General features: G+C 31.9%; 1 protein-coding gene across 2 annotated transcripts in view; it reads left to right on the top strand.

Annotated features, from left to right (window-relative positions):
- Positions 1-22,841, top strand: part of LOC145293850 (uncharacterized) — a 93,688-nt gene that overhangs the window by 49,075 nt on the left and 21,772 nt on the right. The window contains exon 2 of one of the 2 annotated variants that reach the window (XM_080140544.1): positions 14,572-14,616. The exons of the other annotated variant lie outside the window; for it this stretch is intronic. Within the exon in view, the coding sequence (XP_079996670.1) occupies positions 14,572-14,616 (45 nt within the window). The remainder of the gene's footprint in view (positions 1-14,571; positions 14,617-22,841) is intronic. 2 annotated transcript variants of the gene reach the window in all.

Raw genomic sequence — 22,841 nt, 5'->3', positions numbered from 1 at the left:
CCGGTTCGATGTGACATTAGCGCAAAAGTAAAGCAAGGCTCAACAACTACCACCCCCATTTCAACCCAACACCCCACCCGCCCCTCGTGGTTCCCAACATCTGCTCCCTCACCATCCTCTCCCCAAGCGCATTTTACAATTCTTATAGAGGGGGGGGGGAATGTCGAGGCGGCGAAGAGGATAGAAAAAAAAAATAAATAAACAGGGCAGTGTTCATTTTTTTTTTCTTTCTTGCATAAAAACAAATACAAAAAATAATGCGCATTTGTTTTGCGTTTTACCATTTTGATGAAGTAATGGACGCCCCCTCCTCTTTCTTCCTTTTACTATATATATATATATATATATATATATATATATATATATATATATATATATATACACGCACATACATACATGCATACACACACATATACACATATATATTTACATACATGCACACACATACACACACGCATATATTTACATACATGCACACACACACACATTTACATACATGCACACACATATTTACATACATACACACCCATACATATACACACACACATACATACATATATATATATATATATATATATATATATATATATATATATATATATATATATATATATATACTAGCATGGTTAAATAATGTGTGTATACATTGCGCTTCCAAAACATTACATTACTAAAACCGACGCAAACTCATCTCTAGAAAAGAAATGTTTTTGTTTTATATGTAATCGCAATGTTTCGTTATAACCTGCTCTATGCAAGATACTGAGTACTATGAACTGTTGTTTCTGCACAATATCAATAAAAGGACAGAGATGTTCTTTATTCCGGGCGACACTGTGTTTAAACATACATGAAATTAAGCACTACTACAACCAAGTCTTCCTCCATAGAAGATTTGTATTTTTTTTTTTTTTTTTTTTTTTTTAAGTTTTAGCGAGACATAGACATATCAGGTTGACAAAAAAAGTATTGCGGTTTTTACTTTTAAATTCAGATGAACATATCTGGGTTCAAACAAATTTTTATTGATCGAAATAAGCACCATCAGAATCAGTACACTGCCTACACAAAACAAATGTATTTATGCCAGTAACGGAAAAATATTGCGTTCCGTTAGCGATAAAGTCGCTGAAAGCGTTTTTGATATCGCTTAGGTTTCTGGAGCATTTTTCACGCAGAAAGTTGTCGAGATGCTTGAAAAAGTGGTAGTCGGTAGGTGAGATGTCTGGGGAGTATGGCGGATGAGGCAGAGTTTCGTAGTTCAATTCGTTCAACTGCTGTAGGGTCAGTTTAGCAACGAGCTGTCGGGCATTGTCATGGAAGAGAATTGGGCCTTTTCTGTTGACTAATGCTGAGTGTTGTTGTCCAAGTTTCTGATGCATTTCATTTATTTGTTGACAGCACTTATCCACCGTAATGGTTTCGCCTACATTAAAAAAAAAATTGTAATGAATGAGACCGATCGCAGACCACCAAACGGTCAGCATGACCTTTTGATTCAACTCTGGCTTCGGGAAGTGTCATGAAGCTTCGTTGGCGTCTAACCACTGAGCTGAGCGTCGTTGGTTATCGTAAAGAACCTATTTTTCATCGCAAAGTTAAAAGAATTTCCATTTGTACAAGTAAAATTTTACTTGTACAAATGGAAATTCTTTTAACTTTCTTGAAGTTTTACATTTGGATTTTACCGTCACTGGATTTTTTATCTTTCACCAGACTATCCATTCATGTGTAATCACCTTTTTCTTTACCATATTCCCTCTGCTTAACTTATTTTGTTTCCAAATAAGATCTTTGACTTACTTGTTGTTTCATCAAATACTTCTGCATGCAAAATCCGATCCCGCATTTTGCTAATTCCTACCCTCTGATGAGAAGGAGAGTATTTCTTCAAAACTCTGCGGATGAAGGACTATCCACTTATCTAGTGTTTCCTTTTCAGATTAAATATGTTTTTAACTCCTTTTAAAGTGTTTTTTAACATATTTTATTAACTGTTTGCTCATATTATAAGCTCTATTTCCTATTTGGTTTTATCGAGCTTTTATATCTGGCTGAGATAATTTTATAAATATTAATTCTTTAATATTTATAATTTACTTTAATTTTACCATCTTGGATCATTTTAGTAAATTGAATTGTAACTTTCATTATATATATATATATATATATATATATATATATATATATATATATATATATATATATATTTATATATATATGTTTGTGTGTGTGTGTGTGTGTGTGTGTGTGTTATTTGATTATCTACATGTGTATTATATACAGTACTGAATTTTGTGGGTAATTTTTAATGCCGTATCCCGGGTTCTACTGTATTATTATTATTATTATTATTATTATTATTATTATTATTATTATTATTATTATTATTATTATATACAACACAATTGCAACGTGGCCGTTACACTTTAACCGTGTCGCTACATACCAAACCACTCGAACCTGCACGCTGTTTGGTACCGTCGCAGGAAAAAAACAAACAAGGAAAGACATAAAAAAAAAATTAAGTGCAAATGAAGAGCATTTATTCGTGGTTCTTTCAACACTAACACATTTTCATTATCTTTCAAAAGTCTTTTCGCCCACCCATGTTTTTTAAAACGCTCTGTCATATTACATGTGCTTTTTAAAAGTCTCTCTCCCAGCTACCTAACGTCGGTCATAGCTAGCACTTTCTCACACTTGACTTCACACGTTCATCTTCACCGGTGGCACTTTGCTTCTCCTGATCGGCCACGTGCTGTCCTTTTTTTGTTGTTTCCCCTTTTCTCTTCTTCTTCTTCTTCTTCTTCTTCTTCTTCTTCTTCTTCTTCTTCTTCTTCTTCTTCTTCTTCTTCCCGTGCACGTCAGCATGTGCACACTTGGTAATTTGCATACATGCTTTAGGAAGTGCACCGCTTTTTTACACAATCACGTTGGCTTACTATGTTCTTAATAAATAGAATATATTTCGCTTAAATTGTCAAGATGGCCGCATTGATTAGGGCGTTTTATCTTTTTATCTTGACACTTAACGGTGACTGGGGTTTAGGTTCCAAATCATGCAATCCACAGAACAGTTGTATTCATAAAGATAAAGCATACCTATCTGAATGTGAATTATTTATTACAACAAAATAAAGAATTAAAAAATAAAGAAATTAATAGGAGATAATCTCTCTCTCTCCCTCTCTCTCTCTCTCTCTCTCTCTCTCTCTCTCTCATATATATATATATGTATATATATATATATATATATATATATATATATATATATATATATATATATATATATATATATATATATGGAGAGAGAGAGATTCTTTCCTATTAATCTTTTTCAAGGTTTAAACACGTGACTTTCCCAGCTGTAATGTACGATTGTTTGTCGTTTCGTCTTGATTTGAAAATACTACTTTTTGAAAGATGGATAAAAAAAAAACTGTTTCTGTTGCTTGACGAGAGTCGATTTGTTATAACCAATTAGGCCGAAACGTGCTTTTAATTGTGTAGCGACATTAAAATGTTTATTTGCATATAAATAAAAGTACATCTTGCTCTTTGTTATTGAGCACTGGTAATATATATATATATATATATATATATATATATATATATATATATATATATATATATATATATATATATTGCTTTGGGCTCAAATTAAGTTATTAAGTTAGATCGATGTCCAAGGAACCTATATCTAAAATTTCAAGTGCGTAGACCCAAAATTGTCGGAGGAGTTTGGTAGAGTTCTCAAAGGTCAAATCGTTGAACTTTGACCCCTTAAACGCCAAATTTCTGGCCAAAAACCGATCACATCGATTTTCCCAAATCTCAGTACTCTGTATATCAAATTTCGAGTCTGTAGACTAAAAATTGACAGAGTTATTGCGTAGGGAAATGTACACAGACACAGACACACACATACACACACACACGTTTACTTATATATATATATATATATATATATATATATATATATATATATATATATATATATATATATATAAGGTAAATGCTAACAAATGGGGTCAAAGGTCGCTTCGTGGCTGGGTTCAAATCACCCGAAGCAGGAATTGTCATCCTACATTGATGATTGCAAAAGCATGAAACACTAGTGACTAGTGTCTGTAGGTAGAAAAAATAATATATTATTTAATTATAATATATACATATATACATATATATATATATATATATATATATATATATATATATAGAGAGAGAGAGAGAGAGAGAGAGAGAGAGAGAGGGGGGGCGAGATCAACTTGACTTTTGTGTTCAGACCAAATTTACCTTCTATTCGGCAGTTTAGTAACTCTTAACATTGGTTTCTGAATCTATGACTATCACAATGATGTCGGCTACGTTTTAATATTTTGCTAAAAGATCTAATAAACGACCCTATGTCAAACTTGACGTCTTAGGGTGGTGTGAGTGGATACATACAGTACAAGGACAAGGCGTGGAGGGATAGGTATAACGCATAATCTCTTTGTTTTATTTTGTTTGTTTGTTTGTTTGTTTGTTTTTATTGTTTCTTACTTTGGGGTCGTGAGTGGGGAGTGCTGTTAAAAATTGTCAGAAAAGAATGCGGTCTTAATGGTGAGTGTAGGAGTATTTAAATGACGCGTTGTCTGGCTGTCGTAATGGGTTCCTTGCAGCAGAGGGGTGCAGGGTAGTAGTAGTAGTAGTAGTAGTAGTAGTAGTAGTAACAGCGGTTTGCCAAAATGGCGGGTAGACACTGTGTTGTTGAAAATAGTTGAAGTTCCGGCGATGAAGGGAGGGGCGGCGCCGAATCATGGCTGGTGGCACATGTTCGCACACGTGAGGTCTGCGTCGTCGTCATCGTCGTCGTCGTTCGCCGACCCTCCAACCCCACCTCCTCCCCTTTCGATCCGTTATGTGTTGAATTCGTATCGTTTATATCAAAGTCGGTCTGTGTCTGTGTGTGCGTGTGTGCACCGAGACGTCCATTGCGGCTGCTGATGGTTGCGATTGTTTTTTGTTTCTTTTTTCGGTTACTGTAAGTGCGTATGCAATCGCAAGGTGTTACGTATTAAGATCGATTTTTCCGAGTGTTTGTGCGTACGTATGTGTGTGTGTGTTAAAAGTCTATCATTACGTTGTAATGTGAGCTATTATTTCTATGTGCGAATGTTTCAATTTCATTTAATAAGCCTAGCCAGATATAATATATATATATATATATAATATATAATAATATATATATTATAATATATATAATATATATATAATAATATATATATAATAATATATATAATATATATAATAATATATATATAATAATATATATAATATATATATAATATATATATATAATATATATAATAATGTATATATATAATAATATATATAATAATATATATATATAAAATATATATAATATATATATATAATAATATATATATAAAATATATATAATAATATATATATAATATATATAATAATATATATATATAATAATATATATATAATATATATATTATATATATAATATATAGATATACATATATAATATATATATATAATATATATATACATATATATAATATATATATACATATATATAATATATATATATATATATATATATATATATATATATATATATATATATATAGAGAGAGAGAGAGAGAGAGAGAGAGAGAGAGAGAGAGAGGACACATTTGAATAGGTAAAGACAGACGGGGAGAAAAGGGGAACAGAATGATCGACGATGTGTGTGTGTGTGTGTGTGTGTGTGTGTGTGTGTGTGTGTGTGTGTGTGTGTGTGTGTGATAAATTGAATTTAAACTCTGTAATTTTTTTTTATTCCACAAGAAAGGCAAATTGGAAACTTCAATATCAATGCTCTATCTTGAATACTGAGCTATTTTTTTCATCTAGTTATGATTGTCCTATAAATATTAATACTAATATTCATACTTGATTTGAGTTTGCAGAATTGTTCAATTTGTAAACGTGGTGATTTTTCGTTCGCTGTTAAAATATATAAAAATGCCAAATCATTTTTACTAATATGTGATATAAAGCAACACCAGACACATGTTGAGATTTGCTTACTATCCACCGCATCAAGATGTGACACAAAGTCGGAAGGTGGGATGTCAAGCAAGTGCCACTAAAGAAGGGGCACTTTTGTCTCGCAAAAATTGCCTGGGCATCCCTGACAGCAATCCCTGGTCGGGGCGTCTCAAGCAGTAAGCGATAAACTTGCCCCTCTCGAAAGCCGGGTGGTAAGGCCTGGGTGGGTATACCTCCTAAGTAATACCCAGGTGGCGTACCTCAGTTCGACAACTACTGGGTCAGTTCCTGGTTGTGCATCTGTTCGGACCGATTGTCAAGAACGGATTATTGACAGGTACTTTCTACCCAGTCTCCAAGCAACCGAAGTAGTAAGGAGACTCACCCTCAAAAGAAAAAAAAATGATGAGACAGTATAACAGAGGCATGTATGCAACATGGGACAGGTTCTAAATCGTGTTCGTTAATGTCGGCATGTTCCAAGAATTTGACATGACAGTCGTACACTGGTTTTGTTTAAGTTTTAGAAAGTGACTTTTCACGTGACGCGAAGATAGAAAATTAAAGGATCTTTATCCTGGGCCCCCAAAATCAGCAGAAATTAAACCATTCCGGCCCTTGTTGATTTTGCGATGGGAGTCCAGTTCTATGCAGTTCTAGGAGGTCCAATCTCTCAGGCTTTGTTAGTTTATGGGGGGTTAGTTTATTTCTAATCGACTGAGGCCCAAGAACTTTTTTGCAGTTCACAATGCCTCTCCTCTGGGGCGCTGACTCCTCCATCCCACAAGATTAAGAACTTTCTAAAAAGAACGAGTTTTTCCTTTTACTTTTGCTAGAATCAAGGTGCAGTATCTGTCCTGATACAGCACTTCATTTTTCCCTCCTAGATCAGTCAAGGAGAAATCCTTCTAAACTAAGACAAGTGGGATTGAGAAATCGACCCCCCTCCACCCGAGAAGGGGCACTCTGACTTGTAAAAAGTGCCAGAGTGTATTCCCGCCAGCATTTCCCGGTAAGGGCACCCCAGGCGATTAGGAATAAACTAACCCCTTCTCAAAGAGAGATAGCAAAGCCTGGGAAGGTGGACCTCCTAGAACTGCGCAAAACCAGCATTACACCGCAACCATCGGGGACCAGATAATTACAGCAATGGTCTAATTTCTGTTGATTTTTGAGAGCCGAGGATAAAAATCATTAGCAGGGCTCGAGTTTCTCTGTATTAAAAACTAACCTTGTATCTAACTTTTTGCCCTTGAGGAGGAAAATAAGTACGAACCATGTCCAAAGGAACCATTCGAACACTGGATTCTTCTTTTTCTTCTAATATTAATTTTCTTCTTTCTTTTTCTAATCCAACATGTAAAAGTTAATTGTCGTATCTTCCAAGTCAAATCCAAATAGCATTTAAGCTGACAAATCAAACCCTGCTTCTTACTGTCCAAGGTTCATTTGTTCTTATTGTACATTGTTATAATGTACCCGATTACAATTTATTCACGTCCTATAACATAAAACGTTTTTGTATAATCACCTAAAAATATAAATCAATACGTTTCTTACCTGTAAACAAATAGAAATTAAAAACTAAAATGACTCAAACGCATTCCGGACAACGTCGAGTACATATAGTTAGCACGTTTATAAAAAATACCTGTCTCTTCCCCATTTTTGAATCCCCTCCCCGTTTGAAAGGCGCCAGAAAAGGCGAGACAGACAAATATCCTCCGAATATTACATTTTGTTGCTGTTGTTGTTGTTGTTGTTGTTGTTTGCTACTTCTGTTGATTGTTTTGTTGACTGCTGTTGTTAAGGTTACTTTATTTGCTAAAGCGATATTATTATTATTATTATTATTATTATTATTATTATTATTACTACTACTACTACTACTACTACTACTACTATTTCGATTCATGTTTTATTAGTCATCTCAGGTCGGTGTCACTAAAGCCTGGAAATAACATGTGACTCCACTAGGTTACGAAATATTTGTCAGTGTTCCTCTCCGACTACAAAAAAACTTTCTCATCCTGTATGCCTGCCCATCTATCGGCCGAAACCTCATACATAGTAGACGATCACGTTTTGTATCCATGTCAATTATTTTGCTGACATATATATATATATAATCCCAAGTTAAGAATATTCAAAGATAAAAACCAATTAATCTAACGAGATTTATATAATAGTGTTCAATAATAAAAAGCAAGATATATATATATATATATATATATATATATATATATATATATATATATATATATATATATATATATATGACAAAAGTCTATACTTTTGTCATTTATTTGTTATATGCTCTGTAATTACATTGAGCTTAATAAATTAAAGGACTAGTAAATAAAAACTGAAATATAATTGAAAAAAAAAGCGTATTTCCATAGAAATGTACATATATATATATATATATATATATATATATATATATATATATATATATATATATATATATATATATATATATATTATTTAAAACTAACAGGCCCTGTGTTCCGGCTTTGCCCGTGCCTAAAAAATAAAAAATAAGTAAAAAAATAAAAAGTATTCATTTTTAATGAATATATGCTTAAAATTCATTTGTGCCTACATATACATATAAACACCACAAAATATAATCTATGACTCTTATATACGTGCTAATTGTTATTTGAGTCTCATAAATTAACGAAACTGTATTCTTTTGTATTTAGTGATTAGTAGAAATGCTTGACGTAGATTTCAAATGCTTATCATAGAATCGGTGACGTCATCAATTTCTGCATATTTTCTGAAACTGCTTATAGACATTGTTTATTAACAGATAAAATAAATATTACTTCAGCATAGACAATTGCGAAATTCCGAGTAATACATTTTTTAATTTCATTAAATGAAGTAGGAGGGAAGGTATCACGTATGATAATAAATTTTCAAATTCTCTAGCTAACACACGCAATGGAAATATGAAATGTTAATGAAGCAGTAATAGAAAATAGTGAAACCAATGTACTTGTGTTTTCCTTGTGCTATACATCAGGAGTATTCATTTTTCTAATGACAAAGAGTCGTATCTGTTCACTCGGGTGAAGGGCGATGGTGACAGATCCGATGATTAGTGTCATAGTTGGGAAGCCTATTCTGTGTCGCCTTGGTCTAGTGTACAGGAACGAAGGCCTGTTATATGATGTAAGAACTTCCTGTAATGATCTTGTCCATCCAAGACTTGCTTCAGTATGCTCCTCAGCGCCTTCTGGTATTCTGTGTACTTTTTTGTCTCGAGTTGAGTTTTGTTGCTGTTGTATATAAGTACAAGAATTGAATAAAATATGTTGGAAAACACTTTAGCAAAAGTTAAAAACATATTTATTTTTTGGAAAGGGAACACAAACAACTGGGTTGTCCTTAATCTGCGGAGTTTTGAAAGAAATATTTTCCTTCTCATCAGAGGAGAGAAGTTAGCAAAACACGGAATTAGATTTTGCTTGTAAAGTATTTAATTAAACCGCAATTATGAAGTGGATCATACTAGCATAAAAATAAAAAGCAGAGGGAGTAGGGGAAAAATAAAAGCATAATTTCACGTGAATGCATGTTCAAATCAATTACGAGTAGAAAATCCAAAGATGGTAAAATCCAAATTGTTAGTAAAAGTAAAGAATTCAAAGGTAAAAAAATATTGTGTGTATATATATATATATATATATATATATATATATATATATATATATATAGTCATCCACATACAATACTGTTTCGCTGTTTCATAGCTAATAAGTGTGGCTAGGCAAGCAACTACCTCAAGCCAGGATCGAAACCCGATCGCCCAAACGACAGTCGGAGCTTCTAACTGTAGTGCTATACGGCTGCTACGCGGGCAGTGAATTAACAATGTTTTGACATTGTCCAAATGCCTAAGCTCAATTTATTTACACAAAGATCATCGCTTCATATGCTAATGGTAATCTGAATATCACTTCCCAAATCCTCAACCTAAGATAGGGAGGTTGGTGCAAAAAGAATGTTTTTTGTATATAGTTGAACATCAACAAACAACATTATTTATGCATCAACTTAATATATCTATATACATATATATATATATATATATATATATATAGTAAGCTATAAAAATATATATGGCAATCAAGCTACACAGAATATTCCCCGTTTCATCCACGCTAGGATTCATCAGGCTTGTATATATATATATTTTAGAATAATGAAATGAAATATATCTACTGGTATGCAAATCCAGTGTTGGATTTTCTTTATCTCCTACTACCAGGATTTTCCATTTAATGATTTAACATCCATTCTGGATTTAAATTGCAATATCCTTTTTCTGCCTCAATGTCCATTTCCCTTATTCTATGTATCTTAAATGTTTAAAAAAATACTTTAATAACTTTGATTTTCTATTTTTATTGCTTTTAGCAAATAAGGTGCAAACTAATAAAAAATATTTGCTAATATTTTTCCTCTGAGGATATGAATAAGCATCGAAAACTCATGGGTTAAGGAAAAAGATTTATTCAGTTGTATTCTTTGTTTTCAAACAATTACAATTTCTATATTTGAAGATTAATCTTTTCAAATCATAAAATTTACGTAAATACCTATATATATATATATATATATATATATATATATATATATATATATATATATATATATATATATATATATCTTTATAGATAGATAGATAAATAGACAGATATTAGTAAAGAGAAGAGGGAGATCCGAACATACTATAAGATTAACACATTTTGATGGTATGTTGTAGAGAAGGATGTTATTTTAGTGTAGTATACGTTGAAAGGGTATGTGTTGTTCGGGTTAAAGAGTCTATCCGGAAATCTTCCTAATCGTACCTGCAACGATTTCGGTGTCTCATTAATTATTTAGGGCCGGGCAGATTTTGAATAAACATGAGCAAAGCGAATAGAACGCGAGAATAATTTAGAATGAGGAGAAAAGAAAAAAGGGAAAGAGCGAGATAGAGAGAGTGGGAGAGAAGAGAGAGTAGGGGAGAGAAACGATAATCCAAAATCCAAAATTTAAATAGGGAGAAAGAGAGACAAAGAAATAAAAGAGAAGAAACGAAAAGAGAGAGAAAGAGAGAAGAAGAAGAAGAAGAAGAAGAAGAAGAAGAAGAAGAAGAAGAAGAAGAAGAATGATAGAAAAGAAAAAGAAATAGAACAAGAAAGAAGAATAAAAGTGTTAGTATAACAAGCCAATTTGAAGAATCAGAAAACTCTTCCAGATTACTTAATACAATAAAACTACAGGGGAGATAATTCAGTCCGTCATTTTGGCAAATGATAATATTTCTTTTAAAATGGACGACTCATACAAAATACGAAAAAAACTGATTTTTTTTTTACAATTAATTAAACTTGAACTACTCGATATTTTTTTCTAGCTTTTAATTTTCATACGTATTTTTGCCTAATAAATAAGTGTATCAAAAAGTATTATCTTATTTCAAATACGATTTTCATACCCATTTTTATTTGAATAAGCACCGTTATTTTTAAAGGCCACAAATAGGTTTTAGGTATGCGGTGGGTCAAGCATGCCAATAAGAGGCCATATGTGAAAGATGACCTGTGTCGCTTAAGTCTCAAATAGTTTAAGTAATAAAGCGATTCATTCTTTGGTCTGTCAAGCTTTAGATTGTAATCATTTTCCTTAATCTGTCACGCTTAAGTTTTAAATGATATTTTTGTCGATCTATTAAGTTTGAAGTAGAATGTTTGTTATTTGCCTGTAATGATTAAGTTTTAAATAGCCCTTTGGTTTTGCTGCCACGCTTAAGTTTTAAATCTTTTCCGTTAGTCTATCATACATTTTGTTTTAAATATCATTTTCATCGATCCATTGGAGTTAGAAAAGGAGAGTAGGAAGTGAACTTTGAGTTTACTTCCGGTAGCTTAGTAATTCTCGTTTCCCTTATTTTGTCCTTTAGTCCTCACATTCCATGGGCGATGTTTATTCACAAAAGGGTAAAAATTCCTGTTTTCTGGGTCATAATCTAACCTACTAACATTTATTATTGGCTTCTTTTTTTTTTTTTACTTGAAGTAATATTTTTTTAGGTTTTTACATTAAGTGGCTCGATGCCTTGTCTGGACCGATTTCCATAAAAACCGAAAATAAATAGAATGTGCAAATTAAATTTTGATTAAGTTTTAAACATAATTTTGTTTTGTCTGTCATGCTTGTTTATAACTCTTTTAATTGGTCTGTCATGTTTATTTACAACCCTTTGCCATTGGTCTGCCATGCTTGTTTATAACCCTTCTCATTAGTCTGTCATGCTTGATTATAACCCTTTTCATTGGTCTGTCATGCTTGATTATAACCCTTTTCATTGGTCTGTCACGCTTGTTTATAACCCTTTCTATTAGTATGTTACGCTTGCTTTTATTCATTTTCATTAGTTGTTTATAACCATTTTCACTGGTCTGTCACGCTTGTTTATAACTCTTTTAATTAATCTGTCATCATTTTGTATTTGAATCAGATTTTTCGTTGGCCTGATAAGGTTTTGAAAGTTTGAAATAGAGCGTTCATTGTTGGTCTGTCACGATTTATGTTTATAATCCTTTCCGTCAGTCTGTTTGCTTATTGCATCTGAGTAGCATTTTACGTCAATCCATTAGGATCTGAATGTCTGAAATGTGTTAAAAATAGGGTTTAAAAACATTTTGGTTTTGTTTGTCAAATTTAAGTTTTCAGTCATTTCCATTTAGCTATCATTCTTATGTCGTAAATAGAATTATTAGACTTTAGAAGTTTGAAATAGAATGTTTGATATTGGAATGTAACAATTAAGTTTTAAACATATTTTGCAGTTTGCCTGTCATGTTCACAGTGATAATCCTGTTTTTTTTTTTTCAACGATATTTGTTTTTACATTTTTTTTCTATTCTATGAAATTCTTTTGAGTATTTTGTTCAAAGAATGTACCAAAATGTGTACTTAATATATTGTTTTAACCTTATTCATTTAGAACAAAAAGAAATGACCTCATTCAATTAAAATTCATCCAAATATCAGCGTCCTCGTTTCTAAAACCTTACTTTTACTAATGTACCATCAAGGCCAATATCCACTCGAGGATAAGGATTAATAAGATGGACAAATCGTCAGTTGAATGATGAAGAACATTATGAAGTGATTGAAAATGGACTAAGTTAAAATACATGTGGCCACGGCTCATAGCAAGAATCTGTTGACATTGGACTTGAAGACGGCCGTGTGGTAATCTACAGTGAAGCAGTTCCCTGGTGATGTGTTACACAGAGTAGAAGCCATTATGAAGAAGATCTGTTTGTGGAAATTCCATCTGACACTAGGTACACGGAGGAAAAAAGTTCTGTTGCATCAGCAAAACAAGTTCTGGAAGGAGGATTCAGAGATTGGAGCTCAGTCGAGCACCTTCCATGCAAATAACGATAGAGTAGAGAGAGAATAGCAACTTTGATCTGTTACAATATTCCGACAATTTGGATTGTATTTTATTTTCATTTTGAAAAATTCCAAGGGTTGTTAAAGTTTTTCAATAAATTTGTCTGAAAATGGATAAAATTCAATTCTTACGGTATCTTTTGTTTATTAAGTTGGCGAAAGCACAAAATAGTTACAAAACATTATCCCTGTCCTCGTTAATAACGGGTTTCTAAATAATAACGTTATTATTTCAGCACAACCTGTTGCATGAATACGAAAATCGAATAAAAATTAAAATGATTTTAATTTCTCGGTTTATTATTCAATATCTTAACTTGGTAGTTAATTTGTATTGTGCTGTGTTATTGTGTTAATTTAGTATTTTACTTTTAAACTAAAACTGTAATAATTTGTTCAATTGTCTCCCCTTGTTCCGAGTGGAATTCTTCAAAAGTGAAAAGAAAAGTCTTTCAAACCTAAAATGCACAAGTACTGTTTTTCTTAAATGGTGTAAATAAATATTATTAGAATTTTTTTTTTTTCGATAAAAAAATTAAGACTGTTTTATAATCTATTCAGTTTTTATCCATGTTTAAGTTTGAAATAGAAGTTTTGTTTTTGGCCTGTCATGCTTTCAAACATGTAATGGGCGTGGCTTAAGAATTCGCATTCTTGTATTGGTTTTTATGTTTCTCTATTAAAAAACAAAGCCGGATAGAATTATAAACAATGGGCAGATGTTTTGCTTGAAGCTAACACAAGACACTAATAGAATCGCCATAATAGCAGCGGAAGGAGGCACTAAAGGAGCGGTTATTTTATAAAAATAAATATCTAAAAGAAAAAAAAATCTCTCTTTGTATTGGTTTATTTTGAAATCACTTTTATATGCAAATAGCAAAAAAAAAAAAAAAAAAAAGATAACCAATTGAGATTTTTTTTTAATTAAAATTAATTGATGATAACGAATTGCGGAAAAAAAATAAAAGAATCGATGTGTTTTATGGTAGGTGCACGTCCTGCTTTTGAGAAGAGAATTACCACTTGGATATTAATTTATTTTTTTAGATATTCCTTCAGTGGACGAATGGTACGAAAACTCAAATCCCCCAGGTGAGCTAAACTTTTTCACTTGGTGTTTTGTTCTTGTATAGGCTATATTCTTGGAAAATTGGAAAAGAAAAACTGTTTTTTCTTCTTTGTTTTTAGATGAGATCAATAATTTGAATTGTTTAAATTATTCGGACTCCTGTTCTCATCTTGAGTGTTATTCTCACAAAATTTTGGCAGATATAACCTCCTACCTTCTTCAGGTATATCTTGTAGAACTCAAAGATCTTTCTCTCGAACTCGGGAATTTGTACGGAATTTCGAACGGAACTCTTCATTTAATCCACAAGGATAACATGCTCTTGTTCCGTCAGCCATGACTGAGAAGAAGTTTTTAATACTTCACAATTGTATTCTTAGTATCGTCTGCCCTGAAGATTGAATCTTCATTTTCCAGAAGAATGTCAGTTAATACTGGATTTTACTTAGTACTTTATCCGTTATGCCACGGGTTGTTTGAAATTTCGTTGTGAAAATAACATTCAAGATGAGATGAGTGGACCGAATCATCCAAATAATATGGAAAAACTATTTTATTTACATTTGTTAGCTGCAGTCTGTGGACGATTTGATGAACCAATCAACCCAACAAGAACAGCTTGTTGCAGAATGGGGTCATAAATTACATCTAATGCATCCAAAACAAAGCAACTTTTCTTTAACAATTATAAGAATCTTTTCCAACCACTAAATGTCATGGCTGACAGTACTCAACTCTAGAGTCCAGCATCCAAAGTCATTAGCTTAACATTCACCAATTGGAATAAATACAGAGAAGATACTGTCAAGCCTGCTGTAAAAAAAAAAAAAAAAAAAAAAAAAAAGATGCCCTCCCTCTACGAGGCTAGTAAGCTTTTAACACAAGCTGGTATCTTATATCTCTATAAAGTCACCGTTCGCCCATGCATGGAGTATTGGCGCCACATCTAGGCTGTTTCATCCTTCTAGATAAGGTGCAAAAAAAGTCCCGCGTTGTCTACCAAGTTTTAGTTCCTACCCCATAGACGTAACGTGACATCCCAGTGCCTGTTTTACAAATACTTCCAAAGAATTTACTGCACTTGTACAACTTCGACATGAATACCCATGACCCATTCGACTAATTACAACCCCCACACATGCCTTCAGTTCAGAGGTCTCTATATGCCGAAAATTACCTAATCTAGTAGCTTCTTTGCTTAGACCGATTGCTTTTGGAATTCCCTCCCTGCTCCTGTTTCTCGGACTGTATCAACATGCAAATACATTTAAATGAAAGGTGAACAAACATATTGTTGCCCAATTCTCCAAATATGTTGTTAAAAAAAAGCTTTCTGTGATTTTTAATAATGTTTGCTTATACACACACACACACACACACACACACCACTCCTGTCTTTGTATCTCTTCAACTTTTTGAATTAAAAAAAGATAGGAGGCTTTACTTTTGGAACGACCCTCATATATATATATATATATATATATATATATATATATATATATATATATATATATAATTCTTTTTCTTGTTCTTGTTTTTCTTCTTCTTATTATTATTATTATTATTATTATCATTATTATTATTATTATTATTATTATTATAAGTATTATTCTGTAATCGTGCTCCAAACTTTCAAATCAACACACATAATTGTTACGTATGTTTCAGAAATGTTAATAATAATCTCTTCTCCAGCGCAAAACAAAACTTCTTATTACTTCGTTAAAGGTTCGGTTAAACAATGAAATTGTTAAATGATTACAAACTCATGAAAATACCCATCAACATCTAGAAAAAATATGTTCTTATTTTATACTTTTTATATCTTCATAATTGTTGTTTCACAACGTTTCGGCTAACTATTCCTCTGGCCTTCGTCAGGTTCCAGTTGAGCATTTTCTGATGATAGTAGTTTCAATCCTCCCCAAAGCCGGCCAGAGGATTAGTTGGCCCAAACATGGTGAGACAACAACAACTATGGAAGGCAGTAATTACTAAGGATGCAGTTAATAGACTCAGCATTCCTATCCCGTCGCAGTTTACCACCTGACGAAGGCCAGTGGAATAGTTGGCCGAAACGCCATAAAATAACAACTATGAAGATGAGGATAACAGTTCACAAATAAAATAAATAAATAGATAAATATACAAATTACTCATCTCAAAGGATTCCAATAATAAAATTTAAAATATATATATATATATATATATATATATATATATATATATATATATATATATATATATATAAATTTAACTCTTGGTTCGTTCGCAATTAATAGTCTAAAAAACCACTAGACGGATGGCTTCCACGTTTTGGTATAATATGTTTACTATATCCATTTGTGTTTTTATATATTTCTTTTTAATTATAACATTATACTTAATTTTTCTATGATAAATAGGTGGTTTTCTTTGTACCGATAGGCCATTTTTTTTATTTAGGGACAATTATTTATTACCGCTTCCTGTCACGTGACCAGTGTGTCCAATTTAGCGGTTTTCCTGCTAGATCTGGAGATTTCGTTTGCAATCTAGCGGGTAATTCTAGAAAATCTGGAGATATTTCGCACCCACACACCCGCAATTTTAGATTAAAAATAAAGAAAAGCGTTTGAAAATACTTTAAAACATAAAATAAACTCATTCATGTAAGTAAAAGAAAGTAGCATTTATTTATTACCTTTGGTATTATTTTATTTATTGATTATTTGTTTTGTTTTTCACCTTGTTTTGTTTTTCACCTTTTTTTTTTGGCTAACCATTCTTAAATCTCGCTATAAAATCGATTTTTCCAATTACATTTTAGGTGGGGGGGGGCATTCCAACCTCCGAAGTTTAGTTTAAAATACGATCTAAGTAATCCCGCTTAATTTAGAAGTATTTAGTCGAAAATTGTAAAAAGCAAGAAACAACAGCAAAAAAAAAAAAAAAAACTTATACCAATGCAGTAGAATTTAATTATCTACCAACCTAAATACTTTTAACATGCTAAAACAAAGTTTTTTTATTTTTTTTTATTTTTCTAATTTCAAAATATGTTGCACCATTATTGTAATGTTTAATTTGCAGTATATTTCAATTTAACTTTTATTATAAAAAGTTTGAGTTTATGATTTGTTTTTTGCAAAAAAAAAAAAAATACCCTCTCTGAAAAAAAGCAGTAAAACTAGCTGATAAAATTTGAAAGCCTTCTGGGGAGCTAACCGCTTCAATATAATTCCAGAAACATATAGTGAGAAAACACGGAACATTTTATACATTGAAGATACTATATTTATAATTTTTTTATTGTAGGAAGTTAAAATATGGAGTTTTTTGGGGGGGGGGGAATTAGCGATTTTTGAAAATTTCAGATGATAAAAGTTAAAAATCTAGCGATTTTCTGGACATTTCTTTCTCCTGATCTCGCGGGTTTTTTTAAATCTCAGAAAAGGATATTTTGGTCTCACAGGCTTAATGTAAACATGATGTGTTTACAATATCGCTAAATTTTTAATGGGTTTACAATATCGGTAAATTTTCAATGGGTTTCAATCATATGGTTACATTATCAATAATCATGTGAAAGCTGGACTTATGTAAAAAATAACATAAAGATATACCAAACTGACTTTTTCGTTTAGCTGGACTTATGTAAAAAATAACATAAAGATATACCAAACTGACTTTTTCGTTTAAAAATGGAATCATTTCCCTTTCGTTATTAACTTTTTTTTTTTTTTTTTTTTAATATTTTGTGTTTTATATACATAAAGTACAATTGTTGAATGTTACTGTTTTGATTATATTCGTTTGGGGGGGCACAATTAAAAAATTAAGAAAGATTAAAACGGAGCGAAATTTAAGTTTCCGTTCCATTTTTACAACAACCGTAAAACAGCGCATACTCAGCGAATTTTATCATAATTTATAAGCATGATGTTGAAACCCTGAATCAACATTTTATTTATTTTTCTGCATAATTAATGATGGAAGTATTTTTCTATTTATTTTCTGAACATCTGTTAAAAAATAAATAATTTGTACATTCTCATGAAAAAAAGAATCAAACTTTTCTCTACATTCACATAACTATTTACAGTGTTCATGTAAAGCATTCATCTGTTCTTTTTATAATAAAAATTCCGTTTTCAAAGAGAAACGTTTACTGCCAAATTTCTTTAAAAATAAAAAAAGTGCAAGTTTTCCTGAAAAAAAACTTTCACCTAACAATTTATGGTAAAAAATTAATCTTTTTTTGGGGGAAAAATAACTTTTATTGATTAAAAAAATTGCAAAAAATAATAAAAGTAAATAAACGAACAAAATGCAATTTTTCTTGAGGAATGTGTTCCATTTTAACAAACTGAGCCACAGCAACGCGTGGCCGGGTACAGCTAGTATATACATATATATATATATATATATATATATATATATATATATATATATATATATAGTGTGTGTGTGTGTGTGCGTAATATACCTGAGGACACCTAAACACTTTTAGATAAACAGAAAATGAGACTGTTAAATCAATGAAATTTACAATTTCTTGTAAAAAAAAACAAATAAATATAATATTGATCTGCATTTCATTGTGTATATATCCCCCTGCGACTTTTATCACCGACTCAATTTGAGTTCGAAAGTGACTGCAAGCTTTGATCAAGTGATCTTTATGTTCTCCATTTTTTGGGATATTGCTTCTATCAGAAAGGATTTGGTGTTATGAGGATGCTTATTAACTTCCTTTTCAACGACTCTTCACAAGTAATAATCCAAAGGATTAAGGTTTAGTAAGTTAGGAGACCATGAGTTTGGTGTGACATGATCATAAAAATTCTCAGCCATCTAATCCTGGGTTTTGAGAGCGTTATGGGGTGGTGCGGAATCCTATTGAAAGACATAGGTCCTTTCATGAGCTACATTGTCTATCCCAGGGTTTGAAGAGTCTCGATATAAGCATCTCCATTGATTCTAAGGCCATGTGGAAATAAATGAGGGGGTATGATGTACCCTTCACTGCTACCAACACTAAAAACCATCACTGTTGATGTTATGCATAACAGTTGGAACTTCAGTGGGGTCCTCACATAGCAAGCTAGGATTTCTTTGATTGGCTTTGTTCTCCTGGTCGAAGTTTTTCATTGGAGAAAAACCAAAAATACTTCTGTTCTAATCTAATCGATGAGTTTATTTGTTTAAGAGTCGTTCTGTGTGCATTCAACGATTCTCTTGAGGTTTGTTGACATAAACTGACCTCGCCTAAGAACGTATGATTTGTATCTGAGTTCTTGAGGAATAACATTCTTTATTGTTCCTTCAGACACTTAAAGATCTTTGGCAAGATGTCGCATTGATGTCCCAGGATTTTCGTCAATCATTCCATGCACCCTTCTGACAAACTTAGGTGTTCTGAGTGAGTCAGAACGTTGGCAAAGCTGTTTTCTCTTGCGCATGACCAATTTATCATCATTGTTTTTATTTAGCTCCTTTCTAACTATGTAAACGAAAGATCTGATGACTTTTAGAAATCTTGCAATTTCTGAATTTCTGTGTTTCACTTTTAGAGATACTATTACAGTGTGTCTTTTCATTTTATTAGTTATATTAGTATTTGCCATGGAATCTTCTGAAAGCAAACAAATATTAAGTATATTTTTTTTAATTCAAATTATAAAAATATAAGTGATCTTATATACCTTGCACACCTCCCCCCCCTCTCTCTCTCTCACTCTCTTTCTCTCTCTCTCTCTCTATATATATAGAGAGAGAGAGACAAAGAGAGAGGAGGAGGTGCGCAAGGTATTTAGGATCACTTATATTGTCGCTGGGTTCGAATCTATCAATTGGTGTTAATCGTAACACCCTGCATTGAAGATTCCCGAAAGGATGAAACACTAGTGTCTGTAGGTATTTAATAATTATTATAGTAAATAATTATATATGTGTGTGTGTGTGTGTGTGTGTGTGTGTGTGTGTGTGTGTGTGTGTGTGTGTGTGTGTGTGTGTGTGTGTGTGTGTGTGTGTGTAAGCATAAAACACATCCATCTTGATCTATGAAAATGAAAACTTTCATAGCTAGGAGAAATAACTCTCACAACTTAAATAAAGAGGCTTAATTCCGGTTATAAATGCAAATTTTGTCAGTTATTAATAATTGAAAATAACTTAAGTCAAATATAAATTAAATTAAAAATAAATCAACTTTACATAATATTTCTAAATAAAACAAAACGATTCTATTGCAACAAATAATTAATAATACTGAGTAAATTATTAGAATAGATTTTCTTTAATGTAATATGCAAATCAGGCTTCAATTGAATGTAGATTTCTTTTTAATAAATAGTATATATACAAATCATACATAACAGATACATATCAGTATTTCATACATATATGTTTCATTCTTGTGGAATCACATGATCCAAACCTTGCAACAAAAGTCACCTTTAACTCATTTCCGAAGACCTTTACCAATGAAGTTGTTTTCAACAGTTAAAGACGAGGTGAGAAATAAATCTTATATGTCAAGCAGGTAAAGAAATTAATGCATACATACATATATACCTATATAATTATTAACTCTGTTGACCTTGCATCTTGTCTTCTATGATCGGGCGATTCCATCTTTTAAAAAAGGGAAGATAGATGGATATATATATAGGTGTGGCTCAGAGGTTAAGGAATGAGGGTGGCAAGTTGTATATATTGGTTTCGATTCTAGTTGATGGCACCCAAGTCATATATGTGTATTTTTAGTTTTGATTTCAAATATATATATATATTGGGTTTAATATAATAATCGATAGCGAATTGTCTTTATAATACTACATACGTAATCTGCATGATTAAAATATCATATTTAAACGTATTTTACGACCGGGCAATGCCGAGTAGCTTGCTAGTATAATTATAAAACTCTGTGGACCTTGCTTGAATCTTGATTGGGTGATTCCATCCCTAAAAAAAGATGACAGATGAATATATATATATATATATATATATATATATATATATATATATATATATACGATCAAACAGTTAATAAAACATGTTAAAAACACTTTGAAATGAGTTAAAAACATATTTAATCTGAAAAGGAAACACTAGATAAGTGGATAGTCCTTCATCCGCGGAGTTTCGAAGAAATACTTTCCTTCTCATCAGAGGGTAGGAATTAGCAAAATGCAGGATCGGATTTTGCTAATTCCTGCCCTCTGATGAGAAGGAGAGTATTTCTTCGAAACTCCGCGGATTAAGGACTATCCACTTATCTTGTGCTTCCTTTTTAAAATTAAATATGTTTTTAACTCTTTTTCAAGATGTCTTTTAACATGTTTTATTAATCATTTGTTCATATATATATATATATATATATATATATATATATATATATATATATATATAAGATTAAAGCAAGCAAGGACGCCTGGACTGTCCACAGAGTTTTATAATTATTAAGATAAAGGCGGTTTATGTATTTGTCGGATTTGAAGATTATCATGCTGTAGCCTACGTTGTAGCAATCCCATTGTAATGCGTGGGAATTTCTTGGAAATAAACTCTGTTCACGGAAATTACATTTTCTTAGGTTTAGAATAGCATTTTCACACAAGAGAAAACTGATTTAAATCCTGGGTGAGTTTCTCTTTTCATTTTCTGTCTCAACAAAAAAAAGCAACGTGATAGATTGCATATTTTTCATAAATAAATTCCATATATCATGTTCAACGCATATCCGCCGCTCAACACAAATTCTAGGAGATTATGGCTTACAGTGATAGTAAAAACAGAAACAGATCTTTTTTTTTTACAAAGGAATCACCACTTATCAAGGCCCAGACGCCACTCGAGTATAAGGTTAAAAAAATGTACAGTGGTCAAAAGGGACAATGTCATAGTAATCGTTAGAAGTGTAAATTTGGTAAATTGGATTACTTAGTTGAAGAGATGGATTATTTGAACAGATTCAGCCTTCACTGACCATTGGTCTCATTAGCCACGACGAGTTGTCCCTTTTTTGTGAGGGGGGGGGTCGAATCTTGTCCGAGTCTGATTTCTCTCTTTTTTTGATTTTCTAAGCCTTTTTCCCAGACCCCGTGAGTTAGATTTACAGAAATCAACAAATAAGCAGCATGATACATAATATCCTCTACCTTTCTCTCTCTCTCTCTCTTTCTTTCGATATATAATTTCCCTAAATTTCATGGTGATGAACGGTGGCCCTTGAGTATGTTCCTTGGTAATATAGCCAAAG

Source organism: Euprymna scolopes, chromosome 15 (genome assembly GCF_053919585.1).
Source record: "Euprymna scolopes isolate OS-2025 chromosome 15, ASM5391958v1, whole genome shotgun sequence".
NCBI classification, from domain to species: domain Eukaryota; kingdom Metazoa; phylum Mollusca; class Cephalopoda; order Sepiida; family Sepiolidae; genus Euprymna; species Euprymna scolopes.
The sequence above is the reverse complement of the archived record's forward strand: the minus strand, read 5'-3'. Positions and strand labels throughout refer to the sequence as shown.